Raw genomic sequence first — 23480 nt, 5'->3', positions numbered from 1 at the left:
AGTGAAATATCCAGCTCAGGCTTAAATCTGAAAGTACACTGTGTTTTAAACTATTGATTCATTTATAAAAGAGTCGACTCAGAGTGCTTCAAATGAATCCTCTTGATGATGAGTCTTTTGCCGTTTCGGCGTGACGTCGATACAAAACTTCAGCCCCGTTCCAATTCTTGCAAGTGCAAACCCAGGAAAATTAAAACCCCCGACCCCGCCCACAAACACTATAAAAAAAAAAAGGAAACATTGTAGGGTGGCAGGAGTTGGGTCTGAAATACGAGCTCACACATACACTCGGCGGACAATTCCCTCTGTTTCGTACTGAACGCTGTCGACCAATCACAACAGGCTGTCATCGGTCCAATCAGCGCAGATTAGACTAAGGAGGGGTTTGGGAACAAATGAATCGCTGAACGATTCATTTGGGAGTCGCTGGGATAATTAGGTAAAAACAAAAAATGCATATTATAAGACCATGAATGTGTTTTTTGACCCTGCATGCATATCAGTATGTTGTTGGAGACCCCTAAAACCACAATATGGCCCTTTTTAATGCAAAATAGGGGCTCTTTAATAATAAAAGCTCAGAGATGAAATAAAATCTGTATCATTTCATGATAAGCTGTTCATAATGCACTGTTTCTATTTGCTCTGCGCTAATGTTTTTTGTTTTTTTGCGTATGTAGATGTTGAAAGTGCATGCTAATTAACAGGTCTGCAGATTCACACAGTGAGCATGTGAGTCTGCCATCAGCCAAAAGATAGAGGACACTAATCTAGTTAGCTAAAGTCTAGCAGGTTAACAGGATCAAGGGCTAAATAGCCTGGAAATTTGGAGAGCGAGTCTCACAAAAACATTTGTGTTTCCATTTCATCCCAGAATGTGAATGCATGATAATAAAACCTGCAATAACAGAGGATCCCTGCAACATAGTATTGCATATTTAGACTTTAAGGCTTTATTTTAATGGTGTATGCCGTCTTTATGACGCACTTCTATACAGCTTAAAGTGACATTTAAAGGTTTAACTAGGGTAATTAGGGTAACTAGGCAGGTTAGAGTAATTAGGCAAGTTATTGTATAATGATGGTTTGTTCTGTAGACTATCGAAAAATATATAGCTCAAAGGGGCTAATAATATCGACCTTAAAATGGTGTTTAAAAAAATTTAAAAACTGCTTTTATTCTAGCCGAAATAAAACAAATAAGACTTTCTCTAGAAGAAACAATATTATCAGACATATTGAACATTTCCTTGCTTTGTTAAACATCATTTAGGAGATATTTAAAAAAGAAAAACAAATTCAAATGGGGGCGAATAATTCTAACTTCAACTGTATGTTGATTTTAAAAAGATGGTAATAAAAACCAAGAATTAAAAAAATCACATTTAAAAATATGCTCATTATATAAGTTCTGTTTTCATATATATGTATGTATCTGTGTGATTCTAAACTGGCAGATACAGTTTGTGTCCTTAAGATAAATAAAACAGTTACGAATAATAACGGGATTATATGGTATTTCTAAAAATAAACACCGTTTTTGACCAGAGAGTAAAGACAAGTTTCAAACCTGTAATTTGAAAGCAGTGTTAGCGCCATATTTTACCCAGGCAGTGTCAGGGTTCTGCCACTCTGGTCTTGTGAATTCTTGTTTTGGTGGCAGAATCCGAACACTGGCCCTGTCTTGTCCTGTTTCTGTCATTGTGTGTGTCTGTGTGCGCGTGTGCCGTTGTGGGTATGCGCAGAGTGTACTAGTATGCGCGCTATTGTACTAGTGTTTGTGTTTGTTCTGTCAGCATCGCGCTGCTTTATTCTCGGCGCCTCTGTCTAGCTGGTTTCAGTTTTGGTTGGCGCTGAGATGAAGCATGCGCGTTGCATATGTGTGAGCGCACGGTAAGGTGTTTATCTATCGTGTGCTCTTGTCAAAGCACGTGGCTTGGTGTTTACATTGTGGTCGCGTGCTTTGTTGTGTGCTTCAGTGTTGTTTGTCTTGTCATAAGAACACGCGGTTAATGAGTTCTCTCATTGGCTGCGTGTTCAGTCTTGTTTTATGTCTCCCGTCTATTGTCTAGTCCCATCCTCCTTGTTAACCCATTATCAGTCTCATGCTCACCTGTTTGTGTCAATTTACTTCTGCTTTATAATCCCCTCATGACTGCTGTCCTGTGCCAGTTCGTCGTCATTATTTCCCTGTCCTGTGACATCCATTCCTGTTTGTCCTGCCAGCCGATCCAAGTTTGTTTGTTTGTTTTACAGTTATGTTTTTCCCCCTTGGGGTGGTTTTTGTTGTCCTTTTTGATTTATTTTAATGAATAAATACCCTCTTTTGTTGCATTTGAGTCCTCACTCCCTCATCCTTCCTGAAACCTTGACAGGCAGAGGCTGATTGGCCAGCTGGCAATTGTGGCAAATTCCAGATGGGCTGGACCATTTTTTAAATGTGGGCCGGTCAGTTTTTTTTTTTACATTTTTTTCATATGTATTGTTTTTACATGCAGGCAGCTTTTATCTCTTGCAGGATGTGAATGTTATGATGATGATGATGATGATGATAATAATAATAGTAATATGAATAATATTATTTGTTATAACAATATTATTGTTATATTATTATGTTAACAATTAAATGTAAAGCAATTGGCCTGATCCGTGACGGCAGGCTGGTTTTGAGAAGGGCCGACCCAATCAGAGGTTATGTGGACGTAATCAAAATCTGGCAAGAAAGTCAAACAGTAAGTGCAACATCAGCCAATTGTCAGAGATGGGTCGTAAAAAAGGAAAGGCGATGCCGGAAAATCTCAGATAAAGCAAAGAAGCTAAAATCGGATGCTGAAATAATCTCGAACGGTTTAAATTCAGCTGCTGAATTGGAGGACAATAGGGCAGTAGAGGAGGCAAGTCATTACACTAAAATATACCAAGTAATTCTGACACCATTCACACCACTTCTGACCATTTCTGACAGTAACCTACACTGTGCTTAACAGTTGTAAGCGTAGAACTCCCGTAGACTTTACAATGCCATTATTAGCAGACAACATGGGATTAGGGTATACAGACTGCTGTATGATTCTGTACTAGCAATATAATCTAACATGCAAAAGAACCTATAGCTATAGCCATAGCACTGTGAGCATTTGTAGTGAACTCTGAATCCATAGCTTGTCTTTAAAGTAAAACATTATACATATATGCATTGGTAACAGTGTGCATTTAATCCTCAGTAGAGTTGCAGAGAATGACAACAGGTTGTTTTTGTTCCAGTCACATACATTACATGTTTAAATATCTATTAAATATGGCACTGCTTATATTATTTCACCATCTGTCAGGGTCTCTGCAGATATCATAATGTCAAATTTAAGACCTTTTTAAGACTATTAAGTATTAAATTTAAGACCTATATCGCAATATCAAAAACACGTGAGAGAAAATGTAAACGCACAAAATGAGGGGTAAAATAAAGTTATTTAAATTGAACAGTAGTAAAGTCAGGTTAAATGCACCACTGAACTACAGAAAAAACAAACATCGCAATGCAGATTTATACTTTCACCTGGCACCGCATCGCACAACTCATGAAACGGATTAAGGCTTTTATACTTGACACGTTCACCATTGAGATATTGTTTTTAAATGACAGGGGGCGGCCCAAAAAAACAAAGTAAAATCAGACGAATAAAAAGAGAATCATTATCACTAAAGATGTTTTTGGGGGCATCTTTTTTGTTGTTTTAACAAACTTATCCCTCAGAGTTTTCCCAAAGTTTTACAAAAACGTTCCTCCTTTCCCATGGCTGTTGCAATTTCTAGCCAAGAATTATTGGTCATTCTGGCAAGCAGAAATGTAACTGATAGAAAATAGGTAAAAACTTGATTAGCTATTATAGCTTACTGTACTGTTCACTCTTCAAATAAATCCCACTATCAATCCCATTTCATCACTAAAATAAAGTGAACACGTGTCTGCTGTACAGTGTTTTGTAAAGTACAGTAAAGTACTTCAATTACTCTGTTGTGGTAATACTACAGTTGCTATGGTAACACAACAAGTGTATTAAAAACAAACTACCCAGTGCTTTAGTTTTTTTTTTTTACAATATAGGGTGTATTTTTCTACAATTCAACACACTTTACTGTAGTAAAACTACACGATTTCATTTTATCAGTTCACTATTCTGAATACTACAGTATGCTGAAGCATCTCTGGAAAAGCACGAAAGGAGTCAGACAGAGCGAGAGCAGATCATTCACATGTGAGCAGCCAGTGTGTTTTGAGAGCTCGCAAGCACTTTTGTCCATGAACAAAGGAAACCGGCGCGTGAGCAGAGATTCGCTCTCTCGTATTACAGCGCTGCCGACTTATAAAACTGCGCTTGTGACATTTGTCAGTGAAATAACAGCACACTCTGCCAGCCCAAATCATGTCGCGCGCACTTAAAGCGAACTTCCTCAAACACATCGATGATGTCACATTCGCCGTGCGCACTGAGTTTAATATCGGAAAGCTGATTGGCTATTGCAAGTTGACCTTTTTGTAGTTGTAATACCACAAATTACAATTATACTAGTGAAATAAAGAACTACAACACCCCAAAAAACAAGCAACAACAACAAAAAGAATTTAAATGAGCATTAGATGTAGCGTTACATGGACCTCGCAAGACCTGTGCAAAAATATTTAAGACCCAGAACAGCAAATTTAAGACTTTTTAAAGCCATAAATTTTGATTTTTTAATTTAAGACTTTAACACTTTTTAAGAACCTGCGGGGACCCTGTCTGTACACCAATACAAGTAGTGAATGCGGTGGGTGGCGCTGTGTCTTTGTGGTAATGTGAGCTGGTGTGGCTAAAGTGCCAGGGCTGATTTTTTGTCCCATTCCGCCCCTGTACCCAGGGTTATTATACCCTGCTCTAGAGGGTTTTACATCACGTCATGACAGTAAGAGGTAACAAAAGAAATGCTAAAAGACGGTTCCCTACTGTTTGTCCAATCAGCAACAGTGACATTGCAATTATGCAAATAAGAACGCTAGCCCAGGGTTTAGTAAAGTACAGTGTGAAACATTATTCAACATCATCAACATACTAATTTTCACATGGCTGAAATACTTGATTCCGATTGGTCAGTTGTGACATTAATTGTTATTCCCAGAAAACAACTACTAAATGACATCATCCGGGAACTGAAAATCAGTCGGTGAATACATTTATAAGCATATGGTTGATTGTCATGCCTGGTTTTAGACTGTTTTGTCTGAATAATGCTCAGGTTAGTGTATACTCCATCAGCTGTTTTAGTGTCTAGCAGTTTTGCATTTATTTAGAGAATCGTTATGGCTCAGAGCAATGCTTTTGTGTCTACTTTTTAAGTTTTATGGCAAGTAATAGTGTAACAAGTGGGATAAACTACATCCAGGATGGTTGTTTTAACAGAATAAAGCCTTCCTTCTTCTACAACAGTGCTCTGCTTCACATCAGGCTGCTGATAAACATGTCAGGCTTTATTCTGCCATAACAACCTCACAGATCAGAGATTACCAAACTTGTTCCTGGAGATCCGGTGTCCTGCAGATTTTAGCTCCAACCCTAATCAAACACACCTGAACAAGCTAATCAAGCTCTTACAAGGTATACTTGAAACATCCAGGCAGGTGTGTTGAGGCAAGTTGGAGCTAAACCCTGCAGGGCACCTGACCTTTAGGAACGAGATTGGTGACCCCAGTCCTAGATATATTTTATCCCTGAGGTATAGTATGAGCAGTGTGAAGCGTGGTTACAGATAACTCAGGATTCTACTTATCCGGGGTTTAGGATGACGCAGGGTTAACCCTTAGGAGTGTGAAAAGCCCTGTTGACTGTAAAGTGTGAGTTTGATGAAGACTTACAGCTTTCTGCTCACTGATGAGTTTGCATTTCTCTCGCGCCTCTTCCTCCTGTTGAGCTCGCTTCTGCTCCAGACTGTCTTTATCAGCCATATCTGACTTCATCTGAGCCTCCAGAATCTGCAGCGCACACACACACACACACACACACACACACACACACACACACACACGCACACACAAGGAGAAACATACACTGTTACTATATAAAATGTTACCATATATTTAAAAAAAAATATATAAATAATATAAAGAGAATGCGTTTTGGTAATTAATATTAAAAAATGATTTCCTTAATTATCTTTTTAATAAAATTAATGAAAGGGAAAATAATTACTTATCTGTTAAGCATTAATCATATTAAATATTTAAGAATGATTCTCTCTATATATAAAACATCTGTCATGATGAAGAAAAAAAAGTGTGCAAATTAATTGAGTAGTTTCTTTTAAAATAAGCAGCTCTGCTACAAGCATTTCATTCATGTAAAATAATCTAGACAACATTTAAACCAATAAAAAAGCCTTCTGTTAAGCATTAATTATATTATATAAAATATTTAAAGTATTCTCTCTCTATATATATAATAAACATCTGTCAAGTTACATTATTTGTCAATTTCAGTATTTTCTTTTACATAAATAGTTCTGCTACAGCACAGGTGTCAAACTCCATTCCTGTCAGTGGTAATCCATTTTAAACTAGCAGATAATATAAATTAAATAGATAGATAAAAAGTAAAAAAAAAGAAAAAAAAAGTATTGGAAAAAAAAAATACATATCTATTGTATAGATTTACTATATATTATTATATAATATACATTTATATATATATATATATATATATATATATATATATATATATATATATATATATATATATATATATATATATATATATATATACTGCTACAGTATATAAATATTTCTGTTAAGCACAAGAATAAATGATAAATGTCTTTTAAGCTTTAATGTGTTTTAAACCTTAAGAATCACTGAGATTTTTTATTTAATAAATCTTTTCAGTCAATCAGCAAAAAGAATCAAAATCACTTACACAAAACAGCAAATAAACTAAAATAAATATGAATAAAATAAAACCAAAAAAATCTGACTATAAATATACACATAAAAACTACTATAAATATTTAAAACATCTGTCAAGAAAGATTAAGCATTTTTAGCTGAATAATGAAATTAAAATGCAAATTAAACCAAATAATTAAATATAAATATTAATATCCATGAAATGTAACTATATATACGCATATTATATTATAATGTATATACATTTAATTATAAATTAAATAAAAAATAAAAAACACGCAAAAACAGCAAATAGCTAAATAAATAAGCTAATTAAAATGCAAAAAAATATTAAAATAAAAAAAAATATCAATAAAAATACAACTATAAAAATGCATATAAAAATGAATATTATATTAAAATGTATATACATTTTATTATAAAATACAAAAACAATCAAAATGCCTCATGCAAAAACAGCAAATAGCTGAAGAAATAACAAATTTAAACGCCAAAAATATTAATACAAATATTAATAAATAAAAATATAACTATGAATATACAATTAAATTTTATATTATAATACATTACATTTATATACATTTCATTATAACATTAATAAAAATAAAAAATCAAAATCACTCATGCAAAAACAGCAAAAAAGCTAAATAAATTAAAAAAACTAATTAAAATACAAAAAATAAATAAAATTTAAATTAACAAAAAAGTAATATAAATATTAATATAAATCAAATATAACTATATATACATATAAAATCTATTCTTAATTAAATGTGTATACATTTCATTAAAAATTTAATTTACAACAATCAAAATCACTTATGCAAAAACAGTAAATAAACTAAAATAAATATGAATAAAATAAAACCAAAAAAATCTGACTATAAATAAACACATAAAAACTACTATAAATATTTAAAACATCTGTCATGAAAGTTTAAGCATTTTATAGCTAAATAAATAAATTAAAATGCAAAAAAAAATGTATTAAACAAAATAATTAAATAGAAATATTAATATACATGAAATGTAACTATAAATATGCATATAAACATGTATATTATATTATACATAAAATGATTAACAAATTAAAATGCAAAAAAAGAAAAATTACAAATAATTGAAAAACAAATATTAAAATAATTAAAAAAAAGCAACTATAAATATACATGTACACATTTATACTATTTTAAAATTTAAATACATTTAATAAAAATATAGAAACATATACAGCAATACCTCATCAAAAGTGTCATCTAATGGACTGATTTACACACTATTCTGAACTCTACCTTGATTTTGTCCTCATAGAGTCGCTCTTTCTGGACTAGATGTGCTTCCATCCTCTGCGCTGTAGCCTGAGTCTCACGTAAGTTTTCCTCCAGCTCCTAAACACACCATGCAGGCATACACACACACACACCAGCAATACACACAGTATAAATGCTTTGAGAAGCTGAGAGCTGCTTAAGGAGACTGCATGAAGCGGTGTGTGTGGCAGCAGATGGGACATGTGTGTGTGTGTGTGTGTGTTGTCATATGCTAATCTGCAAGAAACTGAGATGACAGTGCAAACACAGACTTAGGAGTGTGTGTGTGTGTGTGTGTGTGTGTGTGTGTGTGTGTTGTAGGTCAGCTGGTTAAGGAGGCGTGTTAGTGGTTTAATCTTTGCTAGTCTGATCCGTCTCTCTCTCTCACCAGTATCTTTTCAGCCATCTGTTGGATCTGCTGGGATTTGGTCTGGATGTCGTCCTTCAGTTTATTCTCTCGCCGCTCCACCATCTCCAGACGCTTCACCTGGTTTTCCAGAGTCTTTCTGCCATCCTGGACATCAGAAACATATTTAAGAGCTAAAATACCAGTGTTTACCACAGGGGTCAAAGTTAAATACAGCTGCATTTTCAGTAATCTTCTGCAATTCACAAGTGTGGTAAATTAAGTCTTTAATTTAATTATTAGCCTCCCTGTGTATTTCTCCCACAATTTCTGTTTAACAGAGACACATTTCTAGTCACACTAGTTTCTAGTCATTTCTAGTAACTGATTTCTTTCTCTTTGCCATGTTGACAGCACATAATATTAGACTAGATATTCTTCAAGACACTAGTATTCAGCTTAAAGTGACATTTAAAGGCTTCACTAGGGTAATTAGGGTACAGTTAGGGTGATTAGGCAAGTCATTGTATAACAGTGGTTTGTTCTGGAGACAATCCAATACTAATATTGCTGAAGGGGCTAATAATATTGACCTTAAAATGGCTTTAAAACAATTAAGAACTGCTTTTATTCTAGCCGAAATAAAACAAATATGGAAAAATGGGAAATATTCGAAAAGGAAAAAAATTCATAGGAGGGTGAATAATTTTGACTTCAGCTGTATTTATAGATACTTTATCACATTATATCAGATGCCATTTGCAAAATAAAAAGTCTTAACAATTTTATTGTTTACTCCAAGCTTCAATGACTGTCCTTTAATATTTTAAATGCCATCTACTCACATCTTAAATTTATGATTATTAATCTCCATTAAGTGGTAATCTCCATGCATTTTGTTTTCTCCCACTGTCTAAGCTAACGATAGATAGACAGACGGATAGAAAGATGGATAAACAGATGGATGGACAGATAGATGGATAGATAGACGGATAGACAGGTGGATGGATGGATGGGTTGATGGACAGGTGGATGGATGGATTAAACACTGAAAAAGTATAGACAGACAGACAGACAGAGAGAGAGAGAGAGACAGAGAGAGAGAGACAGAGAGAGATCGATAGACAGACAGACAGACGGACAGACAGACGAACGGACGGACGGACGGATGTATGGACAGGTCAGTGGATGGATGGATGGATGGATGGACGGACGGATAGACAGGTGAGTGGATGATGGATGGATTGATAAAAACTTTGAAAAAGGATGGATGTATGGATGGATGAAAACTTTGAAAAAGTATGGATGGATGGATGGACAGGTCAGTGGATGGATGGATGGATGGATGGACGGATAGATGGATGAATGGAGGGATGAAAACTGAAAAAGTATGGATGGATGGATGGATGGATGGATAAATATATAGAAAGATGGATAGATGAATAGATAGATGGATGGATGGATGGACAGGGGGATGGATGAATGGATGGATGGATGGGTGGACAAATGGGTGGATGGATGGACAGGTGGATGGATGGATGGATGGATGGATGGGTGGATGGATGGATGGATGGGTGGATGGATGGACAGGTGGATGGATGGGTAGATGGATGGATGGATGGATGGGTGGATGGACCGATGGACAGGTGGATGGATGGATGGATGGATGGATGGGTGGATGGACAGGTGGATGGACAGGTGGATGGATGGATGGACGGATGGGTGGATGGACAGATGGATAGATGGATGGACAGGTGGATGGATGAGTGGATGCATGGATGGATGGATGGATAGGTGGATAGATGGATGGAAGGACAGGTGGATAGATGGGTGGATGGATGGATGGACAGGTGGATAGATGGGTGGATGGATGGACAGGTGGATAGATGGGTGGATGGATGGACAGGTGGATAGATGGGTGGATGGAAGGATGGATGGATGGACAGGTGGATAGATGGGTGGATGGATGGATGGATGGACAGGTGGATAGATGGGTGGATGGATGGATGGATGGATGGATGGACAGGTGGATAGATGGGTGGATGGATGGATGGATGGATGGACAGGTGGATAGATGGGTGGATGGATGGATGGATGGATGGACAGGTGGATAGATGGGTGGATGGATGGATGGATGGATGGACAGGTGGATAGATGGGTGGATGGATGGATGGATGGATGGACAGGTGGATAGATGGGTGGATGGATGGATGGATGGATGGATGGATGGATGGATGGACAGGTGGATAGATGGAAGGATGGATGGATGGAGGGATGGATGGACGGATGGGTGGATGGATGGACAGGTGGATGGATGGATGGACGGACGGGTGGATGGACAGGTGGATGGATGGATGGATGGACAGGTGGATGGATGGGTGGATGGATGGACAGGTGGATGGATAGATGGATGGACAGGTGGATGGATGGATGGGTGGGTGGATGGATGGACAGGTGGATGATGGATGGATAGGTGGATGGATGGATGGATGGACAGGTGGATAGATGGATGGATGGATGGATGGATGGATGGATGGAGGGATGGATGGATGGAAGGACAGGTGGATAGATTAAAACAGTTTGAAAAAGTATGGACAGATGGACGGACAGACAGATAGATGTTTGATCATATTTACATCAAATTAGAAAAAAACAAGTAGTGTGAGGTGTGTGTAATGCAGTGTGTATGGGTGCAGGACAGTAAATCTGGCAGTATTCTCTCCTCTGTCTGCGGTTATCAGTCTCACACTGTTGTTTTCCTCTTTCTGAGAGTCTGGATAACACCATCCTGGAGTTTTTCTGTCATTATTTCAGCAGATAGGATTGTAAATAAATGATTTGTTGTATTCTCCCATTCACTGCGCTCTGAGTTTAGCAACTATGACCACTTCTGCTGATGAGAAACACGCTAATGTGAAATGAGTCCTCAGTAAAGAGTGTGCTATACCTCAGTCTCCCGCAGGCGTCTGCGCAGTGTGTCACTGGGGTCAGATTTATTGCGCAGCCGCTCCAGCTCTCGCTCCAGACGCTCTTTAGCCTGACGGATGTTCTGCAGGAGCTCTGTGGCTTCAGTGCTGGCCTTCACCGCCTGCACACACACACACATACACACACACACACACTCAGTACATGTGCAAACCACACACTATACTGTACAAGGCATGGGGCGATAACTGGCTTCAAGGTTTACAGCGGTTCAGAAAGTGTTCTGTTATACCGTTCCTGTGGTCTATGCAAGTTTGTGTTTTTGAAACATGTTTATGACTATTTTATTGAGTTTTTTAGGGCAACAGTATCTCCAGCAGGAAAGGGGTGTCCACATCCAGAGCTGCTGGTCAGCCCATGATTCAGCAAACCTCAGAAAAACAAATCACTTAGACATCATCCAGCATGCTGTAGAGCTGAACAGGGCAGTGGCTTTACTGTAAATCCAGAGAACAGAAAGATCTCCATAGATGCCTGTTCAAGGTGTACAGAGATCAGTGTTACTGAAACTAATGAAGACAGCAGAAGTCAATCATTCATCTTAATTATACAGCCTGACATGTTTACTGCTCCACAATTATTTTTTTTTAATTTTCAATTATTTTGTTTAATGGGGGAAAGAGTTCTGGGTTTCACTGAGTTACATTTTTAAGACCATTATGAATGAAATTTTACACCCATAAAGGAAAAAAAAAAGACTTTATTTAAATGGCCCAGATAGAAAATAGTTTTATTTTCCCTTTTAAAAAAAGATTATAATTTAATACATTTAATAATACAATGATACATTAACATTAAAATTTAAATATTTTAAATGTTATATTTTAGCAAAATATTTAAATATTGTGTAAAAACAAGCAAGCTCTAGTTGTATCTATACACTTTTTTACAACGTAAATTTTCTTTAAAAAAAAAAAAAAATATGAACAAAAGTTCTAAAAGTTTTAAAAACTACAATAAACTAGATTTATGCACAACAATCTGTCCAGGAGAGTGTCCTCAGCAGTAAATACATGTAGAACTTTTAAACAAATATTATTGTAAGGAAAATAACTGAACCATTATGATAAATAAAATTACAAATGAGCTTTTTAAATAAATAGTTTAAAGTTTTATTGAGATTATTGTTAGTGACTGCATGGGTTTTGGCCAGATATTTAGCAATACATGAACAAAAGCAAAATAACACCCATTTAAAAAAAAAGATTTAAGACCTACAACAAAATATTTCAGTAGATTTAACACTTTTTAGGGCCTACATTTTGGTTTTCAAGATTTAAGACATTTTAAGACCCTGCAGGATCCCTGGAGTAGGGATGCTCAAAATAATGGATTATCCATTAACCGAAAGGGTGTGTTTGTAACCGATTAATGGTATCAGTTAAACGATTAAAAATATTATTTGATATATTTTTAGTTTGGCTGCATAAGGGGCTGATTGAATGCGCTTTTTCCGTAGAGGGGAATCTTTAGAATGGTTTACTAAAAGCCGCAAATGTTTTGCACGCGGCTCACCCCAGAGCAGCAGTTTGTGTTATCAAGACACCTACAGAGAACTTTTAAAGACGTAGGAGAGACTAGTGCTCGCTGTTTCACGTTATCCAGAGCTGTATGCATTTACAAATCTTGAATGTGGCAATATTATTAAATATTACTATAGTGACAACATAGACAGCAACACTAACAATCAATACCCAGCTAATTCAGTCGTTTCATAGTGACAAAAAAAGAAACCGCGCCTTTTTTCCTTGTCAAAAGTAGCGCACCGCCTCACGTTTTTGAAATGGAAAATCATGTTTGCTGTGATCAGACATATTTGTTAACTCGCGGGACGATAACATATGACCACACGTGCTTACAGACATATTTGACAAAGAAGCAAAATGGAAGAAGAATATTGCTGTTTGATACAGACAAGTTGATGCCAAACCAGCGCTGATCGCCTCCTGGATCTGCGTCATAAACACAACAAAAAGGCTTTAGCTTGCATTTCACAGCTTATAAAGCAGGTATGCAAATTAATGCAATATCATAAAACAACAACTAAACTGTTTGCAAAAGGTTAACATATGCGCACGTCGTCATTGTCTTTTCATCACGCAGCGCGCACACTTGGACCACGCGAGAGAGAGAGGAAATATATAACCTTTAAAATAATGATTTCTATTAAAAATGTAAAAAGGTTTTGTGATATAATAACAGCGGGGCATTAAATAAATGCAGATTTTCCGTTAAGCAATTTGAGGCAGTCCGCTATATTTATTTGACTGAAGAAAAAAAAAACAGCCTATGGCGGTTCTTAAAAAGGTTTCAGTCAGTGTTTTCGTTTTGCTCTCTAAATGAATTAAGTGTAAAATAATTTAGAGCAGGATTATTTATTTTATTCCTTTTATTTACTTTATTCTGTTTTTCTATGCCGTTGAAAACACTGCAGATGCGTGAAGATGCTCTGTTATGTTCTGTTATTAATATGCTAGCATGTTAAAATGAATCAGTATTTTGAAATGCAATATTTAATGTGTCAGAGACAGAATAGACACGTCAATTTGTTTTAAAAATGTCATAATAATTTAATAGTAATCTGACCAGTTAATCGTTAATAACCGATTAACGAGTGGCGGTTGTCGGTTAGCAGAATTAACCGAAATGATCATCCCTACCCTGGAGTTTTTATTTATTTTTATTTTTTACCCAGACATTTTAAAGGAGCATATTTTAAAGCAGTGATCACAATACAGTGATATGTTCATCCAAGGTTATCATAACATCAGAAACTTAGTGGCCCATGCCACTGCACACACAACAGACACTCAATCTGAGACCTCTAGATCCTCGGAGGGTCACAATTCTTCTCAAAGCGAGAGATTAAACTTTAGTGTTTTTAATCTCCTGTGTTTGCATGCAACAGGATTACAGAGCTCACGTGGTAATGCTTGTCTTTCTACCACAGTAAAATCACTCCAACTCATATAATTGTGCATTTTATTTACAGACAGATTCAAATAAAAAGTGTTCGCTTTTGTTTGTTGATTGTTTATAGTGGCATCAGCATCTTATGGCTCATATTTCATAAATATAATAATTAAAAAAAACATACATTAACAACTTAATCTTTCAATAAGAGATGATACTAAATAAACAAACACAAATTACAAAAATGTGCATAAAACCACTAGATATGAATCTTTGATAAACAACTTAAAAAGGTGCTCCAGAGTGTATTTGTAAGGCTTGGTTGTGTTTATAAGACGCAAAGCAATGTGTGCTCATTCACTTGTAGAAAATCAGGATATTTGTTCATATATCTTTAATTAAATACAGCTACTCAGATAACATGAACATCACTGTCACTTTCCTAGTTCCTCTGAAAGCCCACCCACAAGAGGCTCTGATTGGCCAGCTAACATAATGTGTTGTGGATTGGCTGCAATCATTCACCAGCACACACTTTGCCTCTGCTGTGTAAACACTGTCAGTCAGAGTAGCTGTTAGCCGCAGCAGTTTGAGCCTGAATCAGACAGAAAATGAAGAACCCATACGCCTGCTCTCTAAAATAAAACCTGACAAGTGTCATTTACATTTATTGTAGTTATATGCATGTGTAAGCAATATGAAACGTTCATATTCATATCATTTGAGATGTATAATGCAGGGAAAGCATCCACATATGGAAACACTGCAGCGCTGCTGAAGATTGTGGCTGTTTACATGGATAAATATGAACTTGTAGCTAAATTGCTAGTGGTGCCAAACAGCATTTCCTGTTGTTTACGTGCTCGCTACAACATACCATTAACGCTATAAAAACACTCTCAGGTTGTGACTCACAGTCCACAGCTTCTGCTATTACGGTTGGAGCAGCTCCTTTGAGAAGTTTTTAACCGAATCCAGCACTGAACTGGGAGAGATTCTGGAAGCTATCCTTTGTCAAATGCTAGAGCTATATCTTTTTAATAATTCTGAGGAACACAATTAGATTAAATTCGAAGCACTTTTATCTTTATGTCGTGTCCTTTGGAAGCCCAAATACAGAAACAGAAGAAGCTCTTTGGAAATATTAGCGTTTGGACGGCATTTTAGCTTTCTCTGCTATAACATTACAGCGCCTTTGGCCACGCCCCTTTGCTCCGCAGGGTGTATGTGTAACCCCGCAAGTCCTACATCACCCAACCCGCTCTGAGCTGGTATCGAACCGATGACCTTCCGCATGGAAGTCGGTTGCTCTACCAAGAAGGCTAAAGACTATAGCCTCTAGCTTCTGTTTATATTGACACAGCTACATTACACATCAACTAAAGTTTAACATATGATATCATAGTGGACCGCCTCTTTAAAATTCTTCCTTGGGATATTTTTTTTAAAACAACCATCAAAGTGCTGGGAGTACAGAAATGTTGTCTAGATATCTTTAATTTCACATTGTGATAGAATATGTTTGATGGTGAGAAAGGCTCGATCTCACATTGGTGGAACTCTTGAATAGTTGACAACACATTTACTTTTAAGAGTTCACACTTAGCTGATGATTGGTAATAAGCTAGTTTGGCATGCTGTCCCGGGAGAGAGCCCCGAACTCATGAGAGCCTCAAGCCTGGGGCTCCCTCCTGTTGCAGGGCGAGAGGGGAGTTTGAGCTCGGGTAGATCTCGAGAACCCCCCCACCCCCCCTCCTGCTGCGTGAGGGTTGCTAAGGTAATGCGTTGCTGAAGGAATTTAATCAAATTTGGTGCTTATTTGGTTTAGTCAATTTACTTAAGTGTCATGTTTTTGGGAGTGTGGGAGGAAACCGGAGGACCAGGGGAAAACCCACGCAAGCACGGGGAGAACATGAACTCCACACGAAAATGCTGTCCGTTTGGGTAGATGCCCGAACCGGAGGCATTTTGCTGTGAGGCCGCAGTGTTAGCCATTGGGCCGCCGTGCCGCCCTGTGGACAAAGAGGAGGAGAAGGGGTGGAAGGGGGGATTCTTCAAGACGAAGATGACTTAAGGTAAGGTGTTTGGTTATTCATACATTAGCTTGACTTGGGGCCAGCCGTGTCAATCATAAGCACGTGATCCTCTCGAAATTAGTTTACGAATAAACTTCACTTAAATTAGCAGACATTCGGTACCTTTGAGAGTTTGTCCTGCAGCTCCTGGATCTTCAGCTGCTGCTCAGCATTTGTCTGAAATACACACACAACACTCAGGATGTTAGTCTAATTTCACACGCAGTCACGATCACAGCAGACGAGTGTGTAATTAGAGGAAATTAAAATGTCAGCGCAGGTGAAATCAGTGACGGCGAGCAGCAGAACAGAGAGACGAGTATAAAGATGACCACAGTGCAGCAAATAAAGCAGCAAACACCAAGAAACCATCACCTACATTCAATTTATTACAGCTGAAAGATGCTTTCAGGCTCAACGTGGAGCAGATATGGAATAATAAGTTGTTATATTTCATCTTTGTCATGATGACAGTACATAAAAATTGACTAGTTATCATTGTGAGATACAAAGTGCAATTTAAAGGTGTAACTAGGTTAATTAAAGTAATTAGGGAAGTCATTGGTCACAGTGATTTGTTCTGTAGGCAATCTGGGGAAAAATCATAAGGGGGCTATTATTATAGACCACAGCAGTTTTTACTTTTTTATGACATACAGTTGAAAGCAGAAGTTTCCATACGCTCTAAAAAAAGGAACATAACCATTTTTTTTAAAGGTCTGATGGTAAATCATACTAAACGTTTACTATTTTAGGTCCATTAGGATTACCCAAATCATTTACATTTGCTAAATGCCAGAATAATGAGAGAATTTTGTTTTTTAGAATTTTTGATTAATTTCTAGACAGTCAAAAGTTCACACACACACATTTCCTTGGTATTTTTTTAGAGCTTTGCTTTCAAACTGTGTAACTTGGGTCAGATGTTTTAGGTCTCCTTCCACAAGCCTCTCACAATAGTTTGCAGGAGTTTTGGCCCATTCCTCCTGACAGAATTGCTGTAACGGAGTCAGATTTGTAGGCTGTCTTGCTCGCACAAGCTTTTTCAACTCTTCCCACACATTTTCTATAGGATTGACATCAGGGCTTTGTGATGGCCACTCCAAAACATTCCCTCTGTTGTCCTTAAAGCACATTTGAACTAATTTGGCAGTATGCTTAGGGTCAAAAATTAATCAAAAAGCTTAATAATAAATAATTTTACAGGAGGGTGGATCATTTAGTCTTCAACTGAAGAATGGCTGCTAAGCTACAGTCACAGGTGTGTGTTTATACTGTATTTTATAATGGCTTTAAAATAGACTAAATTAACTAATTAATTAACAACAGCTATAATTATCATATGTAAAAATAATTAACAACAGCTATAAAACTCTCTACTAGCCGGGCTTTCAGCTAACTCTATCAAACCTCTTCAGCTGCTCCAGAACGCAGCAGCACGAGTGGTCTTTAATGAAGCTAAAAGAGCACATGTCACTCCGCTGCTCATCCATTTGCACTGGCTGCCAGTTGCTGCTCGCATCAAATTCAAAGCTCTGATGTTTGCTTACAAAGCGACTTCTGGCCTTGCTCCTTATCTGCTTTCACTTCTGCAGATGTATGTGCCCTCCAGAAACTTGCGTTCTGTGAATGAACGTCGCCTCGTGGTTCCATCCCAAAGAGGGAAGAAATCACTTTCCCGAACTCTCGCGTTCAATCTGCCCAGTTGGTGAAATGAACTCCCTAACTGCATCAGAACAGCAGAGTCACTCGCTGTCTTCAAGAAACCACTAAAAACTCAACTATTTAGTCTCCACTTCACTTCCTAATCTGCAATTGTCTCTCTGGCTCCACCGCTAACTGCACTACCAAAAAAATAAATAATTATTACTAATGTTTTGCTTCTTACACTTTACACACCTGAAACTTGCCTACAGAAATTATTCATTGTTGCTCTTATAGTTGTGTAAATTACTTCCTTGTCCTCATTTGTAAGTCGCTTTGGATAAAAGCATCTGCTAAATGACTAAATGTAAATGTAAATGCAGCTCAACCAACCAGAATCAAGGACCAGAATCGGTTTCAGAATCTAAAACAACTCACTTGCTTTCACTGGTATTTAAACAATGATGCATTAAACTAGCCTAAAGTGTAATGAGTAAAGAGTATTTTAACAAACAGTTGATTTAAAAGCACACGCTGTGTGTTTAGCAATGCAAAGTATGAGTAAAACATGCTCTCGAGTGTGTGGTTATAGCAGATGAGCTTAACACATTTATGAAAACATTTATTCATGCAGAGAGTCCTCAACATACTTGACTACATTTCAGTGGATGAAGAGCACAGCGAGTGTCATTGAGGACGATTGACAGACACACGCGCACGCAAACACACTCTCACATACAATCACAGACACACTCTGTCTCAATAAAGAGTATCAACTCAACATAAGTCTCTGTGATGGTTTTAAAGACTATTGCTTTCTGATTTGTGACGTCTTGATTTCCCAAACTTGAATGATATTGTGCAAGTTTGCATCCCCCTGTGAGCTGTGCAGGTTCAATAGCAATAATGATTCATCACCTGTATGATGATGGAGCCACGGCTTCATTGAATATACAGTATTTGAGCTCTGAGTTACAGATAAAAGAGTCCAGAGGGACGTCCCGTCAGTCCCAGAGAACAGTTTCAGTTTCCTGACACTTTTTTGACCGTGATGGATAAATTATTGAGACTTTGCTCTCCAGGGCCTGCTCAATTATTAATCTATAGGGACACAAACAGATTTTTAAATCAATTTCAGTCATCGTGTGTTTCAGGACTCGTACCAGGCCTGCACAATACTGGGAAAATATGTGATATTGTTTTTGTAATTTTCCCAGAGATGGGTTGCGGCTGGAAGGGCATCCTCTGCGTAAAAACTTGCTGGATAAGTTGGCGGTTCATTCCGCTGTGGCGACCCCGGATTAATAAAGGGACTAAGCTGACGAGAAAATGAATGAATGAATGTTTTTGTAATTATTGTGATGTCGTATTGTTGTGATAAATATATTTCTTCTAACATTTAACATTTTCCTAGAAAGATGCCACTTTTTAATCTGTTTTAAATCATTTATTTATTTTAAAGATATTAAATTAAACAAGTATACGTTTTCTGATATAATTAAATCTAATTCAGACTAAAACACTATGTCGAGGCGCAAACATTCAGCACTCTATCGTAACGATCTAGGCACAAAGTCTAAAGCATTAAAGGTGTAAATAAATGCGCTCTGCGCCCGGCGCATGGTCTAACAGGGTTGTGCTTATTCTGCTAATGAGTTCTGGGTGTGTTTTGAGCATAACCTGCTTTAAACCAATCAGAGTCTCGTCTCTCATTCTCTTTAAGAGTCAGTTGCGTCGCTCCATGGTGCATTTGCTATATACATGTCGGACTTTGTAAGTGTAAAAACTGAATGCTTCACTAGAGAGAAAACAGTTAAACAGAGCATCTGCAGCACTAGGATAAAGAATGAGCCTCCTCCATTCAGCCTCTTTACTTTCTCTTTAATTTAACTCCTTTACTTGAGGAAACGGTGGAAACTCACTCTACTGAACACATCCATTATCCCACATATGAACTTTGCTTGTTAAACACAAAGTTTTGTGTCTAAACTATTTCTAAATTCAGCTCTAATCTCAAGCAAAGGAATATATGAACAATAATACTGAAGTGTGGTCAGAAAACTGAGTTATATCCAAACACACGTCAAGTTCTTATCCACATATGCTGATGCAGACGTCTCCAAAACCCCACAGCTGGACAAATCTACACCTGTGTTTATTAAAACAAATATAAATCTGCATATAATCAATAATACTGATGATAATAATAATAACATTATACAGATGCAGATGGTCATCAATAAACTGAAAAAGCCCACAGAGGTGAAGAAGGCATGGAGGCAGTGGTGTTTATACTGATGTAGAAAATCATCATTTCTGGATCATTTGAATCCTTTATTGTTTCATCTGTAAAGATATTTGTGTGTTGCTGATCATCCTGTGTGTATTCAGCAGTGTGTAAGCGTTTAGACCTGCATCGCTGCATAACTAACACACTCTGCTGGACTCTAGAGCAGCTTTTAGCTGGTCAATGGTTCTGTTGGTCTATTTTAGTTCCTCAGAATAGCAACACTCTCAACACACCTCTTTTATACACCAGCACACCCATGAGTCCACAGAGTGGCACAAATGGATTTGCTATTTAAACAATGTGACGCAAAACGGGAAAATTACTGTTGCGCTGGTCTGAAAATAGCAACAAATTGTCAAATTTAGATAAATAAAACAATGCATAAAATACTAAGCACTAAAAGCACTAAATTGTACCTTCTCTAGTTTGGAAAGCAGCTCCTCCACCTCAGCTTTGCCCTGCTCCTTCGCCTGAACACAAACACAACACATCAGAATTAACAACAATGCCTTACAAAGATCATTTCACATTTCACTGCTCTTTAAAAAGACATTTAGCAGCAATCAATAAATAAGTATTGACATATTCAAGGTCAACTAGTGTAAAATATACTGTATCAGTCTGGAAGATCAGAAGAATTAATGATGAATGAATCAATTAGATGAATAAACCAGCAATTTCTGAGCATATTACTTAAATTCAAGGAATCTCAGCAAAACAATTATCATAATATAAACATGTATAAATGTGGCCTTCGTTACACATTATAATTTCTTAGGGCCCTATCATACACCCGGCGCAGTGTGGCGCAATAGTCTTTTGGTAGTTTCAGCTTGGCACAAGAGTGGTTTTGAGGCGTTGCGCTACGCTGTTTAAATAGCAAATGCATTAGCGCTCATTTGCGCCCATAGGCGTTCAGATCTAAAAAGGAAGGTGTTCTGAGGCGGACCGCTGGCGCGTTGCTATTTTGAGAAACTATAATAGATTTTTCATTTGAACAAAACTAACCCGGTCTAAACTCCAGCGCAGAGTTGCGCCTCGCTTACACACTGCTTAATACACACAAGAGAGCAATAGGCAAATATCTTTACATATGAAAAACATTAAATATTAAGGATATATATAGGATATAATAAGAATAGATATAGAATATAAATATAAAGGGTTAAAATATTACAAAACATATTGTTTTCTAGCCTACATAAATATGAAAAATCACTGCTTTTATGTCTTCTTCATCTCGGGAGGCTTTTTCAGTTCATTCATAACAATTTGCTTTTGTATAATGTTATTATTATTAGCAGTATTATTTATTATATCCATATTTATATTTGTTTTATTAAAAACAAGCTTAGATTTGTCCACCTGTCAGGTTTTAGACCATATGGGGCATGGCAGGTGTATCTGGAAATAACTCAGTATTTTGAGCACACTTCATTATTATTGTTCATTTATTCGTTTGCTGGAAATTAGAACTGAATTTAGAAATAGTTTTGAAACAAATATTTGCGCTTAACAAACACAATTAATTATTTATAGATTAATTGATGTCTGTGAGTAAAGGTTTCCCTATCCAAGAGTGAAAGTGATCCATTATCTCTCATTCTCACGCAGTAGATGCTCTGTTTAACTGTTTTCTGTTAAAACACTGTGAACTGTTTGCTTGTGAAATGCTCAGTTTTTCCACTTAGACTTACTTTGCGTCCTGTAAATAGTGAATGCGCTCTTGGCGTGACGCAGCTGGCTCTTAAAGGGAATGGGAGATGAGACTCTGATTGGTTTATTCTCAAAACACACCTATAACTCATTAAGAAAATAAACTCAACCCTTTTAGACCATGTGCCGCGGTGCAAAGCAGACTTCCCGTCCGTAAATTAGCAAAAATTCGTTCTGACACGCCCTGAAAGCGTTTGCGCCCTGCGTTTTGCGCCCTGCGTATGGAACGTCAAAATAGAGCCCTTAAACTTTATAAGGTCTCTATAATGCATAATTATAAACATTTGTGGACATATTGACTTTATGACAGTGCCTTATTTCTGACACACACCTTCTGGATCCTCTGTTGGTACTCGGCTGCTTTCCTCTTGAGCTCTTCGCTGGTCTGCCGGGACTCTCGCAGCTCCGTCTCGTACAGGTCACTGCGCCGGCGAGCGGCCGACAGATCCTCCTCCAGCTGCCGGATGGTCACCTGCATCTCCTCCAGCTGAGCGTGATACTCCTGAACACAGAACAACAACAATTAATTACGATAGCAATAATATTAACTATGGCAGCACGGTGGCTCAGTGTTGTCGCACTGTGGCCTCACAGCAAGACGGTCGCTGGTCAAAGCCTCGGTTTGACCTCAAGAATCACTGATTTCTGCCATTTGTATAAAGGAAATAGTTTCTGTTGCTGTTTCTTTCCTCTTTCTCGCTCCCCTTCCTTTATATATCCTTCTTCATGTGATGGATATGATATGGATATGATCTTTCATCAGCTGAGGAAGTTTAACCTGCCAAAGGAGCTGCTCGTGCAGTTCTACTCAGCTGTCATTCAATCATTCCTCTGCACTTCAATCACCGACTGGTTCGGCTCAGCTGCCAAAACCCACCTCTGTAGACTACAGTGAATAGTCCCGACTGCTGAACGAATCACTGGCACTACCCTTCCTACACTTCCAGAACTGTACTCTTCCAGAGTGAGTAAAAGGGCTCGCAAAATCACTCTGGACGCCTCGCACCCAGCACACCACCTGTTCGAAGTGTTACCTTCTGGTCGGCGCTTCAGAGCACAAAGCACAAAAACAGCCAGACACAGGACAAGTTTCTTTCCTCAGGCCATCCACCTCATGAACAGTTAAATATTCCCCAACTGTGCATTAAACATGCGCAATACTTTCTCATACGCACTTGTACACAGCACCTTATATCAATATACAATGCAATACTTTCTCCATTTGCATTTGTACACAGCAACTTAACCTGTATATTTATAACAAATC

General features: G+C 37.5%; 2 protein-coding genes across 17 annotated transcripts in view; both read right to left on the bottom strand.

Annotated features, from left to right (window-relative positions):
• Nucleotides 1-23480, bottom strand: part of si:ch73-55i23.1 — a 782803-nt gene that overhangs the window by 510361 nt on the left and 248962 nt on the right. The gene's annotated exons all lie outside the window — the stretch shown is intronic.
• The window catches only part of cita (citron rho-interacting serine/threonine kinase a), a 233759-nt gene that overhangs the window by 79889 nt on the left and 130390 nt on the right, over nt 1-23480 (bottom strand). For all 16 annotated transcript variants that reach the window (XM_073951757.1, XM_073951760.1, XM_073951763.1 and 13 more), the window contains exons 14-20: nt 22545-22715; nt 20914-20967; nt 16687-16740; nt 11538-11678; nt 8633-8758; nt 8227-8322; nt 5891-6007 (exon numbers count right to left, since the gene is read on the bottom strand). In XM_073951757.1, the coding sequence (XP_073807858.1) occupies nt 5891-6007; nt 8227-8322; nt 8633-8758; nt 11538-11678; nt 16687-16740; nt 20914-20967; nt 22545-22715 (759 nt within the window). The remainder of the gene's footprint in view (nt 1-5890; nt 6008-8226; nt 8323-8632; nt 8759-11537; nt 11679-16686; nt 16741-20913; nt 20968-22544; nt 22716-23480) is intronic.

This window comes from Danio rerio, chromosome 5 (genome assembly GCF_049306965.1).
Source record: "Danio rerio strain Tuebingen ecotype United States chromosome 5, GRCz12tu, whole genome shotgun sequence".
NCBI lineage: Eukaryota > Metazoa > Chordata > Actinopteri > Cypriniformes > Danionidae > Danio > Danio rerio.
This window is presented reverse-complemented; position numbering and strand designations above follow the sequence as displayed.